Raw genomic sequence first — 17,970 nt, forward strand, 5'->3', positions numbered from 1 at the left:
ACTGGGGTAAGAAGTGGAGTCGTCACTCTCCAAAGATAGGACCTGGTACAGTCAAACCCCCTTGCTGGCGTAATTTGTTTTTGTTTTTCGCTTTCACTTTGACTGGTGTAAGTGGAGTCGTCATTCTCCAAAGACCAGACTACAAAAAAAAAAAAAAAATAAAAAATAAAAAAAAAAATAAAAATAAAAATAAAAAATAAGAATAGTTAAACCCCCTTGCTGACATAAGCTGGAAGTTGTGGTGCTGACTGCAATTTACCTAACCTCTTCAAGGAAAAGGATGTAAGGTTGTACACCATTAAGCAAGCTTTGTTAGCAAGGGACCACTGCTCTGCCGTTGCAATGAAACCACTTACCATGCACTTGGTTATAAGCAACAGTAGTGTAATAGCCATTGTTCAAATTTCCGGAGTGGTTAATTACAGCATTGAAGTTGTAGTGCTTGCAACAAGAGACTTCACTGTCTACAGTGATAGGAATAGAAACGGTGCCCGGGTAAGATGTGACAGAAGAACAAACCTTAGACACAAGACCTTTGTTATAGGCAAAGCGCTTTTGTAGTTAGTCTATCTCTCCGTTACAGTGTTTTGAACAGTTATAGAAATCTCATTTCCTGCTAATTATTGACACATTTTTTTATTGATATTATAGTAATATGCCTCCAAAAGCTAAAAAAATGCACATTTATTAGAGATTAACAGTAACAAAATAACCATTTCAAGATCTCATTTAACAATCACGGAGTTTTTAAATCAAGTAATAAGTGGAGTCGTTACTCTCCAAAGACAAGATCATGTGTGATCAAACCTCCCGGCTAATATATATATATTTATATGTCAAGTTTCAAAGACCAGCTACGAAACAATTGGTAATATATAATGTCCAGCATAATAGTGTCATTAGTATAAACAATAGTATAAAAGTATAAATAATAATAAGATAGCAAGCCTGAGCCGCAGCGTAAATATCTAGCATTAAGTGTGTATTGAACTAATAAAAAACTGTCACAGACAGACATAAAATAAAATAATGTTGCAAATATAAATAATATGATGGAGGAAATATAAATATATCATATGATGGAGGAATAACTTTCCAGCCGGTAAAAATGGTTTGATTTTGAAAAAACTCCATGAAACAGCTAGCCAGCAGCAGATTATGGATTAGGAAACACGGCCTTCCGTGAAATATTTGAGATACATATGGTGTGTGAATGGATCCAAAGAGTTTTACATAGTGCAGTAATATCAATATAGACAAATTCGTGTAGCAAAAGTATGTTTATCCTCTTGAGTTATAAATAATATAATTATTTTTACACTGTTTTTGTTATATTTATTAATGTTTTTAATTGTTATTGTTATTAATGTTATATTTATTAATAACGCTCATCAAACTGCTCAGGTTGAAAAAGAGGTAGTGTCGTGCGGTTCCCATCTCATTTTACAACAAAAATTTCACTTAAGGGCTATTATCAACCATTGCGGCAACTTAAATAATGGTCACTACACAACCATAGCCTTCGACCAAATGGTTCACAGGTGGATACATTGCAACGATAGAGCAGAAATTTTCTGTGATGTTATTAACAGTCACCAGTCATATGTTTTCTTTATAGTAGAGCTGAGATAAGAATATTTTAACCAGAATGAGTCAGCAAGGGGGCTTGACTACACTCAGTCTTGAAAAAACTCCATGAAACAGCTAGCCAGCAGCAGATTATGGATTAGGAAACACGGCCTTCCGTGAAATATTTGAGATACATATGGTGTGTGAATGGATCCAAAGAGTTTTACATAGTGCAGTGATATCAATATAGACAAATTCGTGTAGCAAAAGTATGTTTATCCTCTTGAGTTATAAATAATTTAATTATTTTTACACTGTTTTTGTTATATAACTTACAGATCATATTTTTATTTCCTCCTTGTTTAATCATTCTATTAAAAAGTATGGAAGCTCCGGAAATAAAGTCTTCGACTAGTAAGGAGATCTGCTAATTCGTAAAAATTCGGAAAAGATTGGTCCATAAAAGGTAGATGATGGTTTTGATATTGCTTTTCCGATATTGCATCAAAACATCCAGAAGAAGTAGATCAGCTATACCACCAGATATCAAATATCATCAATAAATACAAAAATAAAAGTCTGATCACCTTAATAGCTGGGGATTTTAATAGCAGAGTAGGAAAAGCGAAAGAGGAATGTACAGGTATCTATGGTAAAGGAAAAAGAAATGACAATGGACAACTCCTAATTGATTTTTGCAACATCAGCAAATTATTTTTAGCCAATACAGCATTCAACCATCCTGCTAAACATATAACAACTTGGGCAAATCAAAGACAAAATGCAAACAAAGATAAAGTCATCACAATATATTCACAAATAGATTTCATCATTGTTCTTCAAAAACAAAAACATATCCTACAAGATGCCAGGTCATTTAGTGGAACCATGACAAGTAGTGACCACAGATTAGTACTGAGTAAAATTAAAGTTAAACCTTTTCAAGTCTTTAAAAAAACAAGGACGGTGAAAGATAACATCAAGAAAGTAGACATAGCACACCTTACCAATAACGAAAACATGAGAAAAGCTTACCAACAAAATCTAGAAACAAGTTTACAATCAAATGTTTCAGAAAACATCAGTATTAAAGAAAAATGGGATGCAGTGAAACAATCAATTAAATCTGCTGCTGAACAAACACTTCCTAGACAGATCCCAAGAAATCGTAACCATGGTCATAACTATGATCCAGAAATTGAACAAATGTCAAAAACACAAAAGGAACTTCGTATTCAAATCAGTAACTGCAAAGATCTTGACAAGATGACAAGGTTAAAAAACGAAAGAAATAACATCATGAGACGTATCAAAGACAAGCTGCTAGAAAATAAAACAAAAGAAATCGAAAATAAATTAAGTGAAATCAACCAAATGAAGGATACAGCAAAAACGTTCAAAGCCCTACGGATGCTGCACTCAAAACCATATGAAAATCCATATGTTCACGACGAAACTGGTAAACATATCGCATCACCACAACTAGTATATGAAACAATTAAATCTCACTTTCAAACACAATTCTACAAACCAAATGAAACCAACTTACAACAATTCATCGATAATCCTAAACCATTGAACCAACCAATTACTACTGAGGAAATCAGAAAATGTGCAAATCTACTTAACAACAACAGAGCATCAGGTTTCGATAACATCTCAGCTGAACTTATTAAATATGCTCCCACGATTTGTCACAATGAAATAGCTGATATAGTGAATGACTGTTTCAACAAAAATGAAGACATCGATGTTGGAAAAGGTATCCTCATCCCACTGTGTAAGCCTAAAAAACCTAAAGGCCCTGTTAAAAATCTACGTCCTGTAACTCTACTTCCAATCATTCGAAAGATTATTTCCAACGTAGCTCTTCAACGCATCAAACCAAAAATTGACGACTACCTTTCATTAAGCCAAAGTGCTTTCCGACAAAATCGAAGCACGTCAGACGCTGTATGGACTCATCGCTGGTTAGTTGCAAGAATTGAAAAATACCAGGAGAAGATTTATATTACAGGTATCGACATGAGTTCCGCATTTGACACCATCAAAAGAGACGAGTTGTTAAACATCCTTGGTAATGTAATAAACGAAGATGAATTGAGATTAATTCGATTTTTACTTGCTAACACAAGTCTTGAAATCAGAATGTAAGATGTAGATACGACACCTTTTCCCAGTAACATCGGAAGTCCTCAAGGTGACGGAATAAGTGGTTGTTTGTTTAACATATATTTCGAAAGCTCCTTACGTAAAGTTAGAAAAATTCTGGAAAAAGACCATATCCTTGACGAACATTCATACTCAAAGAGAAACGAATCATTACTCCCAGTGACTGAAGTGATATACGCTGATGATTACGACCACATCACAGATGACATCAACAAAAAGAAGAAATTCAATAACATCATAAAAGAAATTTTAGCTAAGGATAATTTGTTGGTAAACGAGACAAAAACAGAACACACATTACTAGAAAGAAAGAAAAAAGTAAACAACGAAACAAATGAACCGTGGAGACATGTCAAGAAATTGGGGTCAAAGCTAGGTATCCATGAAGATATAGCTAACAGAAAAGCATTGTTAACAGCTGCCCTACAGAAAATAAGTGATGTGTGGATTAAGAAAGATAAAATCAGTACTCAGCTAAAAATCAGAATCTATCAAACTGTAGTCAAATCCATATTATTATACAACTGTGGTACATGGGGTTTGAACAAAAATGAAGAAAAGAACATGAATTCCTTCCATCGTCGACAACTTCGTCAAGTATTAAACATCAAATACCCAGTAACAATAAGGAACAAGAAGTTGTACGAAATATCAAAAACAAGACCTATTACATTGGATATAATCCAAGCTCGATGGAGGTTATTTGGGCATGTTCTCAGATTACAGAAAGACACACCCGCTCAACTGGCTATGAATCACTATTTTGAACAATCGCAAGTATCAAAATTCAAAGGTCGTCAACGAATTACGTTACCAATCAGTTTAAACAATGATATAAGAAGAGCAGTGGAATCTGATAACAGTTTTGCAATAAAATTTGGCGTCTCGCAATTGATTTCGAAACATGACCTAAAGGTCTTAAGGGTAATCGCTGAAGATCGAAATACATGGAAGTCCCTTTCAAGGCACATATATATTGCAGCTGAAGCAACTACTTATACTGAAGAAAATCTTACAGTAGATGATAGAAGCGAAGACAGCTGATACATACATACATTTTCCGATCTGGCATGCGTACTATATGGAATGGAAATTTATCTCTTTTGTCAAAAGTTTATATATGAAAATGTTGTCTTTTATTTCAATATCTAAATCTAGAAATGTAGCTTTGGTTCCCTGGTGTTAGACTTCAGGTGTAAGGAAATCTTCTCCATTATTTATTGTACACAGATCATCAATAAATCGTCCTGTGTTGTTGTACTTATATGCTCTGGGAGAAACCTCAGAGATTAATTTTTGAACTAATTGTTTTTCACAGAAGTACAAGACAAGGGTGCCAATATGCCGCATACGCCGTAAAAAATGCAGGCGTTTTCGGGCGAGTTCGGCGTTGTAAAATAATATATTCTAAAAAAATATTCGCCCGATAAAAACAGCATAGACCCCAACAATGCCCGAAAAAGACCCCAAAAAACAGACACTAAAAAAAAAAAACTACCAGAGACATAAAATTGTAGTAGGCCGTATTGCCCTTTCAAATGAAATTATTTTTCGACAAGTTGCTAACGTAAAGCCCATTTTCAAACCAGAGATTTTGTTAACTTAACTTGACATGTGTTCGATCTTAACGATCTATCTTTTCATGTTTCATCAAGAGATTTAAACATGTACCCAGTCGCCTCTATAAATATCACATATGCGAATGTAAAAAGAAATGCAGTTGACACACTAATGACCTTTGTTTAACAATATATATATTAAATATGTGTTGGTGCTCTCCTACATTAAACTGTAACTCACTTCTCCGCTACAGTAAAGGAATACTGACTTTACACCAGGATGAGTCGGCAAGGGGGCTTGACTACACTCAGTCTTGTCTTTGGAGAGTGACGACTCCACTTATTACCCCAGTCAAAAATAAAACAAAATCAAATAAAAATTAAGTTAGCAAGGGGGTTTGATCATACTAGGTCTTGTCTTTGGAGAGTGACGAATCCACTTATTACCCCAGTAAAAATAAATAAATAAATAAAAATATATTAGCAGGGGGGGTTTGATCACACATGATCTTGTCTTTGGAGAGTAACGGCTCCACTTATATATGAGTTAAAAACAAAGAATAGCACAGAACAAAAAGTGGTCAAAGTTTACTTTAGGAAGATAGGGATGTCTAGTTTCTGCTGAATGGGTCGAAAGAGGAGTACAACCTCTATCTTATTTCCAAAGAAAACAGGTTGAGTTCATCATTGCGGTGGCTTGCCACCTCTTTGTAAATTATTTTCTTTCTTTAACACCTTTAATACATTTGATAAAACATGTGCAAGAAGAACATGTGGGTGAGGAAAAAATATTGTTGGCAGTTGACGTTGAGTAACAATGAGGGAAATAAAAACGGAAGACTGAAGTAAGTTTAAAACTGCTTTTTATACATTTTCTCCATGATAGCTAGGAATTTTGTGTTTTTATCAATCCTTTAAGAAACATGATATCTAATCTATATTAAATATGGCCAACAAGTAGTAACTATGGAGGGACATCTACCACCTGCAATTCATGTCATATTACCAGCTCCTCAGAAGTTATAGCACCGTATATCCAACTTTCTCTGCACCCTACGTTACAATCTTCCTTTGCCATGTTTGCAACGCTCATCAAACTGCTCAGGTTGAAAAAGAGGTAGTGTCGTGCTGTTCCCATCTCATTTTACAACTTAAACATTTTGCCAGTGCCAACGGCCTTGTGTCAAAAATTGCCTCTCGTATTACTGCTTACCCTGGTACCCTTTCCATACCTTTTACCGTAGATGGAGAAGTGAAATTTCGTAAAAAATTTCACTTAAGGGCTATTATCAACCATTGCGGCAACTTCAATAATGGTCACTACACAACCATAGCCTTCGACCAAATGGTTCACAGGTGGATACATTGCAACGATAGAGCAGAAATTTTCTGTGATGTTATTAACAGTCACCAGTCATATGTTTTCTTTATAGTAGAGCTGAGATAAGAATATTTTAACCAGAATGAGTCAGCAAGGGGGCTTGACTACACTCAGTCTTGTCTTTGAAGAGTGACGACTCCACTTATTACCCAGTCAAAAATAAAACAAAATCAAATAAAAATTAAGTTAGCAAGGGTTTTGATCATACTAGGTCTTGTCTTTGGAGAGTAACGATTCCACTTATTACCTGAGTTAAAAACAAAGAATAGCACAGTTGAACAGAAAGTGGTCAAAGTTTACTTCAGGAAGATAGGGATGCCTAGTTTCTGCTGATGACCGTCCGCGCACCTCTTCGAGGTGACCCAGCTAGACATCCAGGGTACTTAGGTTCAGAAATATGGGTCGAAACCTACCTGCCATTGGTTAAAGTTCTGTTCATCTTTTCAAATGTGTTGTGTCCCTTTTATTTTTTATATATTTTTTAATTAATTCCTTGTAAAAAGGGAGAATTGTGCTTTTAAAGGCATTTTCTCTAGAGGAGTACAACCTCTAGCTTATTTCCAAAGACCTAACAGGTTGAGTTCATCATTGCGGTGGCTTGCCACCTCTTTGCAAATTATTTTCTTCTCCAAAAAAGCGATCGAGAAGAAAGATGGGAGCTGAAAAGCACAGTGTGGGGATATTGTGAAAGACGCATGAAGCTTATATGTAAAAAGAGAAAATATAAAAAACTGACCAGATCGAACTTGCGAAATGTGCAGTTAAGTATTCTTCGAAAAATAACCAATAATTAGAGCATATGATAAAAACACATCTGTAAAACATCTGATTCTCAAGTAAAATTCGATGGTTACATCATTGTCTGGACTATAAGAAATGTATATAATTCTTTAATAGTAAAACCTGGCAAATAGCGGGTCTTCATTTCCACAAATCAGAAAAAAAATCTGCTGAAAAACAGTAATAGAATTAGTAATAGTAAAAAAATGTACCTACTTGTGGTCTACATTACAGCTGTTTTGCATAAAATGCTCGTTGCAATGCTTCTGTTGGAATAATGAAATGAAACAAATCATCGAAACTGATACCAGGTCCAAATTGTATATGGCGTTGTCATCATATGCATATGCTGACATTTGCAACATTTGATTGGGAAATCTTGAATCACCATCAGCAACAAATTGAAGAACTGGCACAATTATTTTACTATAAAAGAAAATAATATTTAAAAATATATAGTATATGTAACGACATTACCTGGTTTTGCAGAAAACGATTGTTGGTACTAATTGCTGACACTTCATACAATGGTGCATCCAGTGTTGTCTGACAAACAGCCAAGGGGTAAACATAAGTAAATCTTGGTCTACTTAAGGCTTCGGCTTCAGCAAAAACATGATAAATATCTGAGGGATATGGTTGTAAAAGTTGGTATGGATTCTACAACTACACCATCACAACCATTTTTATCTATTGCTCTTTTCCGGTTTTCATATGTCTTAAATTGAGTATATCCCCATAAATAATGGTCATTGTTTACGTCGATATGTGTAACGCCAATTAATCTTTTACAGGGTTTTCTGTCAAACTGCACTGACATATCACCGAAAAATTCATTGATGTCAAATTCCTCACGTGTTTCGGACTAAGACTCATCTTATCTCTTCGAATGCAGAAAGTGTTTTTTTTAATCAAGCAGATGGTTTTTTTAAAAGTAAACAAGAAACCTTGACGGTTTGAAACACTCGTCGTTTCTGTATATGTGCATGTTCATGAGTATTCTATTACTTATATTTTGATAGATGGGATTGCTTAAGCCATAACCGCTTCCATCGATACTGGTTACCGTCTGTGTTGCTTCTACTGTTCTAGCCAGTCGCGAAGTTCCAGAAGGGAAGTACGAAAGTTGCTTCAACAAACAACATGACAATGCCTGTTGCATGACGAACCAATTAGATTACTGATTTTTTCGCGGTGAGCGAATTGCATTTATTTCTTCATTTAAAACTCTGGATAAAATGGCAGCATGGCGTATGAATGTTCTGTTTGGTGAAAGTGTGGTGGTGATTAAGCAACGTAGAATGGCGCAATCCGGAAAGCAACCTAGAACCCCAGGTAAAATAGAACAGACTTTACTTTCACCTACGCATACGAAGAAGTGTTTTGTGCTGCTGTTGTATAGATAATAAGGCCTTCATGAGTGTTAAACTTTAGGTAGTTTTAAAGTTAATAAAACGAGTGACTACTACACTACTTCTACCACTACTACTTGCATAGTTACCTACGTATAGCTAGGTATAATTTTTTGTATGTATGTAGTTAGCTATAATTTTTCCATGATGATATATATCTTTTATTTTATTTTTTAGAGAAAGGAACTGGTCAAAATTTGGAAGGATATGTGGTGCAACTGTCTCCAATACAGACAGCCAAAAGTAATTCAAGTACCAAATTTTTCGACATGACGTTCAAAACCGAGGATGAAAAGTTTCGTGCTGTCTGTTTTTCGCCAGAGAAACGACGGAGACTTGAAAAATACTTCGAAAGTGGTACCAGTTGCCAGGTCACCAATGTTATGACTGGCAACAACAAGATGGAAGTAAAACTCACAAACTTTTCATCCATCAAACCAAAAACAGTCCCTTTCAAGAATGAAAAAATCGAGTGGCAGTATCACACAATTGATGATATCATCAATGATGATGATGAGGTGACAAAACAGCTAGCTGTAATGATATTTCTTGTCTAATGACAGCTGGTTCTACTATAGTTAGAGGTTGCAACCCTCTAGAGATTTTTTGAGCCAGCAACCTATGTCAACATCAAATTCAGAGTCGTATCACGAGGGGAGATAAACAACAAGGGCACCTAAACAACAAGGGCACCTATAAGTTACGAGAACATGTCATCACAGATGATGGTGTCAATGCAATTATCTTGACAATGTTTGGTGACCTAGTCGATAAACTTGAAGAAACACGTTTATTCGTTGGTTAACTGCCAAGTCACGACTTTCATGAATAAAAAAAGGCTGAAAAGTTCATATCTTTCTGTTGCGGAGGAAGCAGAAGGATCAATTCCTGATTGAAGCTCTACCGAGGTGGAAGAAGAATTAGCTTCAACATTGGATTCCACGACAGGGAGTGCAGAAGTCAAGATACGTTCAATTGATGATGGAAGTTTGTGTTCAGTGTTGTCGTGCAATGAATGTGCAGAACAACTGATAGAGAGTGGGAACAAAAAGTTGCACAAATGTGAATCTTGTGGTGCTGTGCAGTTGGTAAGCATGTGCAAATCAAAGATAATGGTGTCATTCACTTCATCAACAAACGAGAAGTTCCAGTGCGAGGGTCCCTTAATTCGAGGTGTCTTACCGAATGACATTGAAATTGGTGACAATGAGGACTTTTTAATTTTTATGCTTTCGAAAACTTTCGCAATTGAACATGTGAATGGAAAAATTACCAACATAAGTGTCAAGTAGTTCAGTTTGAGATTTTATTGTTTTTTTTTGTATATATGTTGTGCCCACTTCGCTTTTATGAAGTCTTCTGTTTAGAAACAGAAGACTTCATAAAAGCGAAGTGGGCACAACATATATACAAAAAAAAACAATAAAATCTCAAACTGAACTACTTGACACTTATGTTGGTAATTTTTCCATTCACATGTTCAATTGCGAAAGTTTTCGAAAGCATAAAAATTAAAAAGTCCTCATTGTCACCAATTTCAATGTCATTCGGTAAGACACCTCGAATTAAGGGACCCTCGCACTGGAACTTCTCGTTTGTTGATGAAGTGAATGACACCATTATCTTTGATTTGCACATGCTTACCAACTGCACAGCACCACAAGATTCACATTTGTGCAACTTTTTGTTCCCACTCTCTATCAGTTGTTCTGCACTTTGTACAAGTCTTTTGGTGTGGTTGAAGCACTTTGATTCCGAAGTAAGCAGGTTGACACTGAGATATTACCTTGCGCAAGAAACTGCTCTTTTGAAAGGGAAATTATCAAGTAATTATACCTAAGAAGAAAGGCAGAAACAGTACTTTGTAAACGTTTCGGAGTTTCTTGCATATGTGAAAAAATTATAACATTTGTTCGTTTCGAGCGCGCGCTGCTGTGAAGGTTGCCCTTTAAGCCGGGTTTCCACTAGGCGACGTTTTTCGCGCGAAGCGAAAAATAATTTTTTTCCCTCCATATTTTTCTCTTCAATTTATTGCGCAATATACACGACATTTTTCAGACACAATGGAAGAGAACAATAGAGACTGAAATTTTTCGCTTCGCGCAAAAAAAGTAGTCTAGTAGAAATCCGTTTTTAAGCTATATCTCCATTCAGCGCTTTTATCGCTGAAGCGCAAAAAGCGCCGGAAGGTGGCTGCGATTTTGTCGCGCGCTCGCCATTAAATTTAATTTCCATTATGCGCACCAAACTTTCGAGGGGGTAAAAATAGCCTGTTTCATGGTAAAAAAATATGCTGCTTGCGAAACAAAAGTCAATATCTGCTGTTGTTTGAGTACTTGGTGTTGTTGGTGCTGGTTTGTTGGTTGTTGATACGCGTTTCTTATTGATTCCAAGTAACGATAACCTTCTTTCGCAAGTTGATCGCCTTCTCAAATTTATTATCAACGAAACCTTGACTCACATCCTCATTTTGAACTTCTAGTTCTACTTGCTGGTTTATTTGCTCTTGGCGGTTATAAAAGCTAAAAAATGAGGTCGGTTGGTTTTGCCTATTATTATTCTGAAAATGGAATAAACATAAACATCAAGAAAAATGAAGAATGGAGAATATATATTTGAAAGTGGGGACATTTCTATAAAGGACAACAAGTGCTATATTATTATCATTCAATGGACAATTTTTGTATTTTGTTCAGTAAACTGTAAAAAAGTTTGTTTATGTGCGAATACCATCCACGAAGAAGTGCTCTGTTCAGCGGTACCGTGAGGGAGTTTCATTTTTCATTGATTCTGATTGGTTGAGAAAAGTAGAGTGCGAAGATCTCGGCGATAAAATAGGATAAATTCAACTTTTTCTCTTCAGCGCTTTTGTCGCTCTTTCGCATGACACGTCGGTGCCAGAGGGGTAATTCGTCATCATTGCGCATGCTCCGATCAGAAGTCACGGCGCTTTTTGCGAAATAGCGACAAAATCGCTGAATGGACATATAGCTTTACGGCCGTAGTTGAGCGGGCGCGGGTTCAACTACCAAGTGAAAAGTTTTGTTCATCGGACAGACGATCATATATATTGCGCAATATCCTCAGAGCGCGCGTTCAACTGAAAACGGGTCTTAAAATACTCATGAACCGGCTTCGCAGCTGTGCGGTTCGTTAAGCACGGTCTCACCTCCGTAACACGTGACTATCCATACATAACTGTCTCACACTACGTTTCCCCGAGGCGACTATCCATACATCACCGCTGTCTTCGCGCTACACTTTCCTAAGGCTGAGAACGTTTCAATGCGTTGTTTTCACGACACATCGTGATCGAGATTTTCTAAAGAAAAATGATTTGAGAAATTTCAAAACAAAATGCGCATGCCCGAAACTTTCTTACACCAATGTGCCATGGATTATGCAATAGAAATAATTAAGCGAGTAACTTATTGCATCAACCAATCACAAGACTTGAAAACTTATCCGCGTAGAGGGATTTACCCGTGGTTTCACAAATCGATTATAAATTTCATGATTAGTACGCAAAGAATTTTGAGTCATAAATATTGTTTCGAATAATGCATTATTACATAAAAAATTAATACAAACATTGTTCCGCTGACGTTTTCACGAAGTAGCAACCTGCTGCTCCACAAGATTGTTCTATAACATTCTGCATGTCAATCGTATATGTCCCAGGAAAAAACGTAATGCGTTTTCTTTCCATTATAAGATTAGGCAAGTCCGCATGTGAATCGTATATGTCCCAGCATGGAACGTAATGCGTTCTCTATCATTATAAGATTAGGCATGTCGCCATGTGCATCGTATACGCCCCAGCATAGAACGTAATGCGATTTCTAGATTGCCTGATGGATTAATGCTCACGTGATGGTTCAGACGAATATAAAGGCTGCATACGATCTGTGTAGTCTTCAGTTGCACTCGTGTGACTGTTGTAGCAAATGACAAGCATTAGAGAAAAGCTATGAATGAGAACAAACAATTTTCGAAACAAGAAAAAGTATCGTTTCAGCAGTTTATAGGTTTAAATAACAACAAAATACTGTTGAGGTTCATTATTGCAAAACAATGAAAAAAAATGAAGCTTATCTTAGTGTAAATATAAACTAAATATTTTCTAGCCAAGATAGGGTCATTCGTCGGAAACTTTATTACGAAATAATTGATATGGCTTACCAAAATATGACGACTTGGGCATCAAATAGTTGTGAGGTCATTGGTGTGATACACTTGCGCTGATGATTGCAATTACTTTCAATCGAATGAGGTTGAAAAGTTTTAGGTGTAATACAGCACACCAACATTTTTTGAAAAACCTAATCCAAAATAACAGAACATGAGAAGAAGTTCATAATGTAGACAACCATCTTGTTGATAGTAGAACAATGTGATTTTGGTTGACTGCAATGTCACATAAATACAAAAGGTATATATACAACCAAACTACTAAAAATATTTAAACAAATGTATTTTTTTAATAAAAAAATATCTATATAATATATATATATATATATATATGGACTGAAGAAGATTTGAAAAAATTCGAAAATTTTATACCACACCATGTGTTTTGAATGTTTTTATATTCATACACACATAGACGAAACTGGTTTTCCTTGTGTATACACTGAAGAAGATTTGAAAAGGATCGAAAATTTTATACCACACCATGTGTTTTTAATGTTATATTTAATATAATAAATATTAATATATATATTTAAAATATGCTAACAGGATGATATCATCATCGTAACTCTATAAAAGTGGCTGCAAAGTTGATTGATCAAAATATGGCTTGTCAGTTTGTCAGCGTGTTGTCGTTGAAAGGCTAAATTTGATAGCATCATGATCAGAGAAATGTATACACTTAACATAGCAATTAATGCAGTACATCGACAAAACGCTACTCTTCACATAAACATGATCAAGGATAGCACCAGCTAGATGAGTAGGTCCTGGTACAATTTGTGTATAATCATTCATGATATCTGCTAATTCTGGCTGGTCAGCTTGGGCATTTATATTGAAATCTCCAAGTATAACATGTATGTCAGAACTTGCAATTTTCCTTGACAGCATGTCGTAAAATGTCTGCAGATGACTGTTAACTTTTCTGTAAATAACCATGACATTAAGAACATCAGATGAAAAGGACGGTTTGCGAAGTGAAACAGAACTGACCCCAGGATTATCATGAATATTATGAACCAATATATGCTTTCAAAAACACAATGAAATACTTTGAAATTTGTCCGGGTTGCAGTTATGGTGAACATTGAAGGAGGACAAAGTGTTTTCAATACTTTGAGTATCTTGATTAGGATATAATTGTGTTTTAGTTAAACATAAAACATCAGAGTTCATCAGTGCAACATCAGAATCAATATCAGTAGCATGCCGAGGTAATGATTTTGTATTTAATAGTGTGATAGATAATGTGTTGTCACTTGGTGGACAAATATGTTCAAGAGGTTGCAGAACACTTTCTTGTCTAAGGCGTTCATACTCAACAGATGCACGCATATCAGATTTTATTGCTGAAGTATTGAAATGACCAGACAAAAACATGCCATCTAAGGATGTCACTCTGCTCAGCGCCACATACATTTGCCCATTATTGAATGATCGCTGCCTTAATAAGTCGAAATTGATCACAGCTTTGTCTAATGTTAAACCTTGAACTTTGTGAACAGTACAAGCCCAAGATAACATCAACGGAAATTGAGTACGACGAATTATAGGAGATGTTGCTTTTGTGACTCTGAGTCTAATGTCTGCAGAAGAACGTTCAATTGGAACCCATGCATTAGCTCGACCAAAATTATCCTTTGACATGGCAGTCAAACCAGCATTAGAGTCATCAAGGTGTAGGTATATTTTTAATACATTTTTGTTTGAGTCGGTGGTCACATGTTTCACAGTTCCAATCTGACCATTGATTAGTCTATCTGCAATGTCTATATTCACAGTAAGCATCACCCTTGCATTAATCTTGATTTTCAGTACCTTTGTAAGACCCCCTGTTTCACTTTGATTACGGTTGAGTGCTTTATCAATGGTAGATTTTGGGATATTTTTTGGTAACTGATCAATTGATTGAAGAGTAAAACAGTTGCCACTAACTGAATCTAACATGAGTTCATTGTGAGCCCTAGCTGGCCCGTTTTCAGCAAATATGTGCAGAGCATCATAAGGATATTCCGAATCGGCTGATGAAATAACTCTGGATTTTAACAACTTTATATCACAATCATCTAAATTCGCCAATCTTACCTTATTCAGTAAGTCAATTAGCTGGCTATCGCCTCTCTGCCGCATTACCTCAGTGAGTTCTGCCAATTTGAAATACTTCCACAGATGTGGAAAATTAAGCCAATCATTTTTGAAATCTGCAAACACAGAACGTTGTTGCACTGGAGGTAATTGATACAAATCACCACATGCTATAACGGTAACACCTGCAAATGGAAGTTCTTCACTGCAACTAAATATCTCGACTAAACGCATGTGAATATATAATAACTGTAGATTAGATACCATGGAAATTTCATCAATGATAAGCACTTTGATGTCAGCCAACTTATTACGCAAGGTAGATCTCATTTTGTCATTCAAACGAGGTAGATTTGCTCCAAAATAGCCCACAGGTATTCCCAAAGCTGTGTGAATAGTAGTGCCGTTGATATTAATCGCATCAACACCAGTAGGTGCGACAAGCAATACTTTTGGTCTATTTAATTCTCTTGATCTGTATGAAAGCACTTTTGACAATGCATGGTACATTGTTTTAATCAGATGTGATTTTCCGCAGCCACCTGCACCAGTCAAGAATACATACAATGGTTCGATTCATAAAGCACATCAAAAATCTGCTTCTGTTTAAAATTTAGTGACAATATCATGGTATTTAATTCTTGGTCATTCATGAAAACAGGGGCAGAGCTTGGGGCAAGAACTTCAGAGTTAAAATCTACAGCACCATCAGCTTATCCTCATTTTCACTTCATCGTTTTCCTGGGCAGCAAAGGAATCTTGGTTTGAAACAACATTGGTGTGTAGGTTCATTAAAGGGGAATTAAGCATCAAACTTAAATAGCATTATTTCGGTTAACATTATGTTCGTTTCCCAAATTCTGGTCAAAATTTTGAAAAATAAATATTATTTGGATTGATTTTAATATAAAAGTTACCCCTTCTATAAGCGAACGGTAAGCGCCATTCAAATTTTCTGAGGCCACGGCTGATTCTGGAGACCGTTATATCGTGACGTATATTACGCTGAAGAAGCATAAGCTTGCGCTGAGCGAAAGCAGCGAGATACGGAAAATTCAAGCTCCTGCTCTGACTCTCCTATTTCAGAAGTAGAATATTCAAGTGACTCTAGCGAAACGTCAGTAACAGGATGTTACATGAATGAGCCTGAATACTCCAAAGCAGAACTTGAAAAAGTGACTTATAAATCTAGTGACAGCGAAGAAGAAGACGAACTGAATTCAAGCAGACTTGAAAATTTGCATTGGTGTACTTGTACATGTTGCGTTATTTATAATTGCTTCACTCTTGTGGAATGCAAGTGTTGCCAAGAATCTTTCAATTTATTGAACGGCAAGTTGAATGATAACAAGTGCATCACGATGCACAAGGATTTTGAAATTTTATGTTTGAACCGCACAGTGTTAGAGACAGCCAGCATACGACATCGACGATATCAGAAAAAATATAACGAACTCTCCACATATACTAATAAGTAAGTCTTTCTTCAAAAAACATGTTTCTCGTAAATATTTTCACAGACCATATTTCTCATTGTCACACACAAATAAAACGTTCTTCTTATCTTCTCACTTTTCGCTTTATAATATTACAGGTCCATGCGCTATGAAAATACACACCATCGCAGATTATTTAATTAAATTAAAAATAATGTCATTCCTTAAATATCTAATAAAAAAGGAGGAGAGCCCATGTGCCTCAAAGAAGTTTTGATGAATAAATAATTTCTTTCGAATATTTTATCCTGGTTTACACTATAACATAAACTTTGATTCCGTTGTAGGGAAATGAGGTACACCAGTTACCGACAGTACACGGCCTGGGTACATTATTATGAAAGGCTTGGAAAAGGATGTCGCGTGGTGATTCCAGCTTGTGTTGTGCGGAAAATAAGGGAAGAATTTCCTGATTCAGATGGAAAATATACTGGATTCAGAGAATTTATTGACATATAACGGGACTTAACATTCTTAAACAAACAATAACAACAATAAAAAAGCGAAATAAAGTACAACGGACCAGAGTTATTTTTTGAATCGTTTTGCATAATTCCGTTTCTCTAAAATTTTCGAAGTGTCAGGTCTGGCCGTGTGGGCAATGTTACGTGGTCGACTAAGCTTGTTTACAACTTCTTTACCAGAGATCTTTACCTTTACCCCACTCTCCTTTCTTTCAATTATGTCATTTATTATCGCATCAACAAAACTGAAAGACTTGGGTTCTTTCACAGGTTTCGCGACCCACTCTTTATTCAATTTGCTTGAGACAAACTTCCACTTTTTTTCACCGACCTTCTGACTCCCTTTACGCGCGCATTTTACAACAGCCTGCTTTCGACCAACGTTATTGTTATGGTCCAAGATAGCCAACTTCACTCGGGCGTTCATCACATTCAACTCGAAATGTTGCCGTTTTGGTGCGTACGCTGTTATCAGTGAGTGAAAAACTTCCACGCCCCTTTGTAAATTTGTAAATTTATCTATAGTCGGTACATTATATACAAGTTTCGTGAAAAGAAAAATTATATGCATAGCTCTAAAAAGTAGTGCTAATCAAAACCGACTGATATTAAAGTGCAAATAGAAATAATATTAAATAATATTAATTGAATGAGAGAAAATATTTTTAAATTTTTATATATACAAAAAAGAGTAAAATTTAACTAAAAGCGTGTTTGGGACAATTCACATACCTCACAAAAACATTTACTTCCATTCCAACTTTTGATCGCATTTTTAAACGTACTAAGAGACTCTGAGATTCCATATTTTTGGCCCCAGGGAAGAGAGACTTTTTGTTCCAAAACTAACGGTATCTA

General features: G+C 35.8%; 3 protein-coding genes across 3 annotated transcripts; 2 read left to right on the plus strand and 1 right to left on the minus strand.

Moving 5' to 3' along the window:
* The first annotated feature begins 357 nt into the window (after nt 1–357).
* LOC130648030 (uncharacterized) lies at nt 358–4,785 on the plus strand. Its single transcript, XM_057454050.1, has 6 exons — nt 358–495; nt 1,146–1,241; nt 1,908–1,983; nt 2,087–3,719; nt 3,813–3,909; nt 4,000–4,785. The coding sequence occupies exons 1-6, from the start codon at nt 358–360 to the stop codon at nt 4,783–4,785; spliced, it is 2,826 nt and encodes a 941-aa protein (XP_057310033.1).
* A 9,314-nt stretch (nt 4,786–14,099) lies between these two features.
* LOC130648031 (uncharacterized) lies at nt 14,100–15,662 on the minus strand. Its single transcript, XM_057454051.1, has one exon. The coding sequence runs from the start codon at nt 15,660–15,662 to the stop codon at nt 14,100–14,102; it is 1,563 nt and encodes a 520-aa protein (XP_057310034.1).
* Nucleotides 15,663–15,996: 334 nt separating this feature from the next.
* LOC130647296 (P2X purinoceptor 7-like) lies at nt 15,997–17,107 on the plus strand. Its single transcript, XM_057453092.1, has 2 exons — nt 15,997–16,626; nt 16,936–17,107. The coding sequence occupies exons 1-2, from the start codon at nt 16,289–16,291 to the stop codon at nt 17,105–17,107; spliced, it is 510 nt and encodes a 169-aa protein (XP_057309075.1). The 5' UTR covers nt 15,997–16,288.
* Nucleotides 17,108–17,970: the final 863 nt, after the last annotated feature.

This window comes from Hydractinia symbiolongicarpus, chromosome 6 (genome assembly GCF_029227915.1).
Source record: "Hydractinia symbiolongicarpus strain clone_291-10 chromosome 6, HSymV2.1, whole genome shotgun sequence".
Lineage (NCBI taxonomy): Eukaryota > Metazoa > Cnidaria > Hydrozoa > Anthoathecata > Hydractiniidae > Hydractinia > Hydractinia symbiolongicarpus.

Excerpts from the sequence above, each read along its gene's own strand:
- LOC130647296 (XM_057453092.1), top strand. The coding sequence starts at position 16,289 with ATGAATGAGCCTGAATACTCCAAAGCAGAACTTGAAAAAGTGACTTAT. Across the intron at positions 16,627-16,935 it reads CTCTCCACATATACTAATAA|GGAAATGAGGTACACCAGTT; the intron begins GTAAGTCTTTCT and ends ATTCCGTTGTAG.
- LOC130648030 (XM_057454050.1), top strand. The coding sequence starts at position 358 with ATGCACTTGGTTATAAGCAACAGTAGTGTAATAGCCATTGTTCAAATT. Across the intron at positions 1,242-1,907 it reads AAAGAGTTTTACATAGTGCA|ATCATATTTTTATTTCCTCC; the intron begins GTAATATCAATA and ends TATAACTTACAG. Across the intron at positions 3,720-3,812 it reads ACAAGTCTTGAAATCAGAAT|CTCCTTACGTAAAGTTAGAA; the intron begins GTAAGATGTAGA and ends ATATTTCGAAAG.
- LOC130648031 (XM_057454051.1), bottom strand. The coding sequence starts at position 15,662 with ATGTACCATGCATTGTCAAAAGTGCTTTCATACAGATCAAGAGAATTA.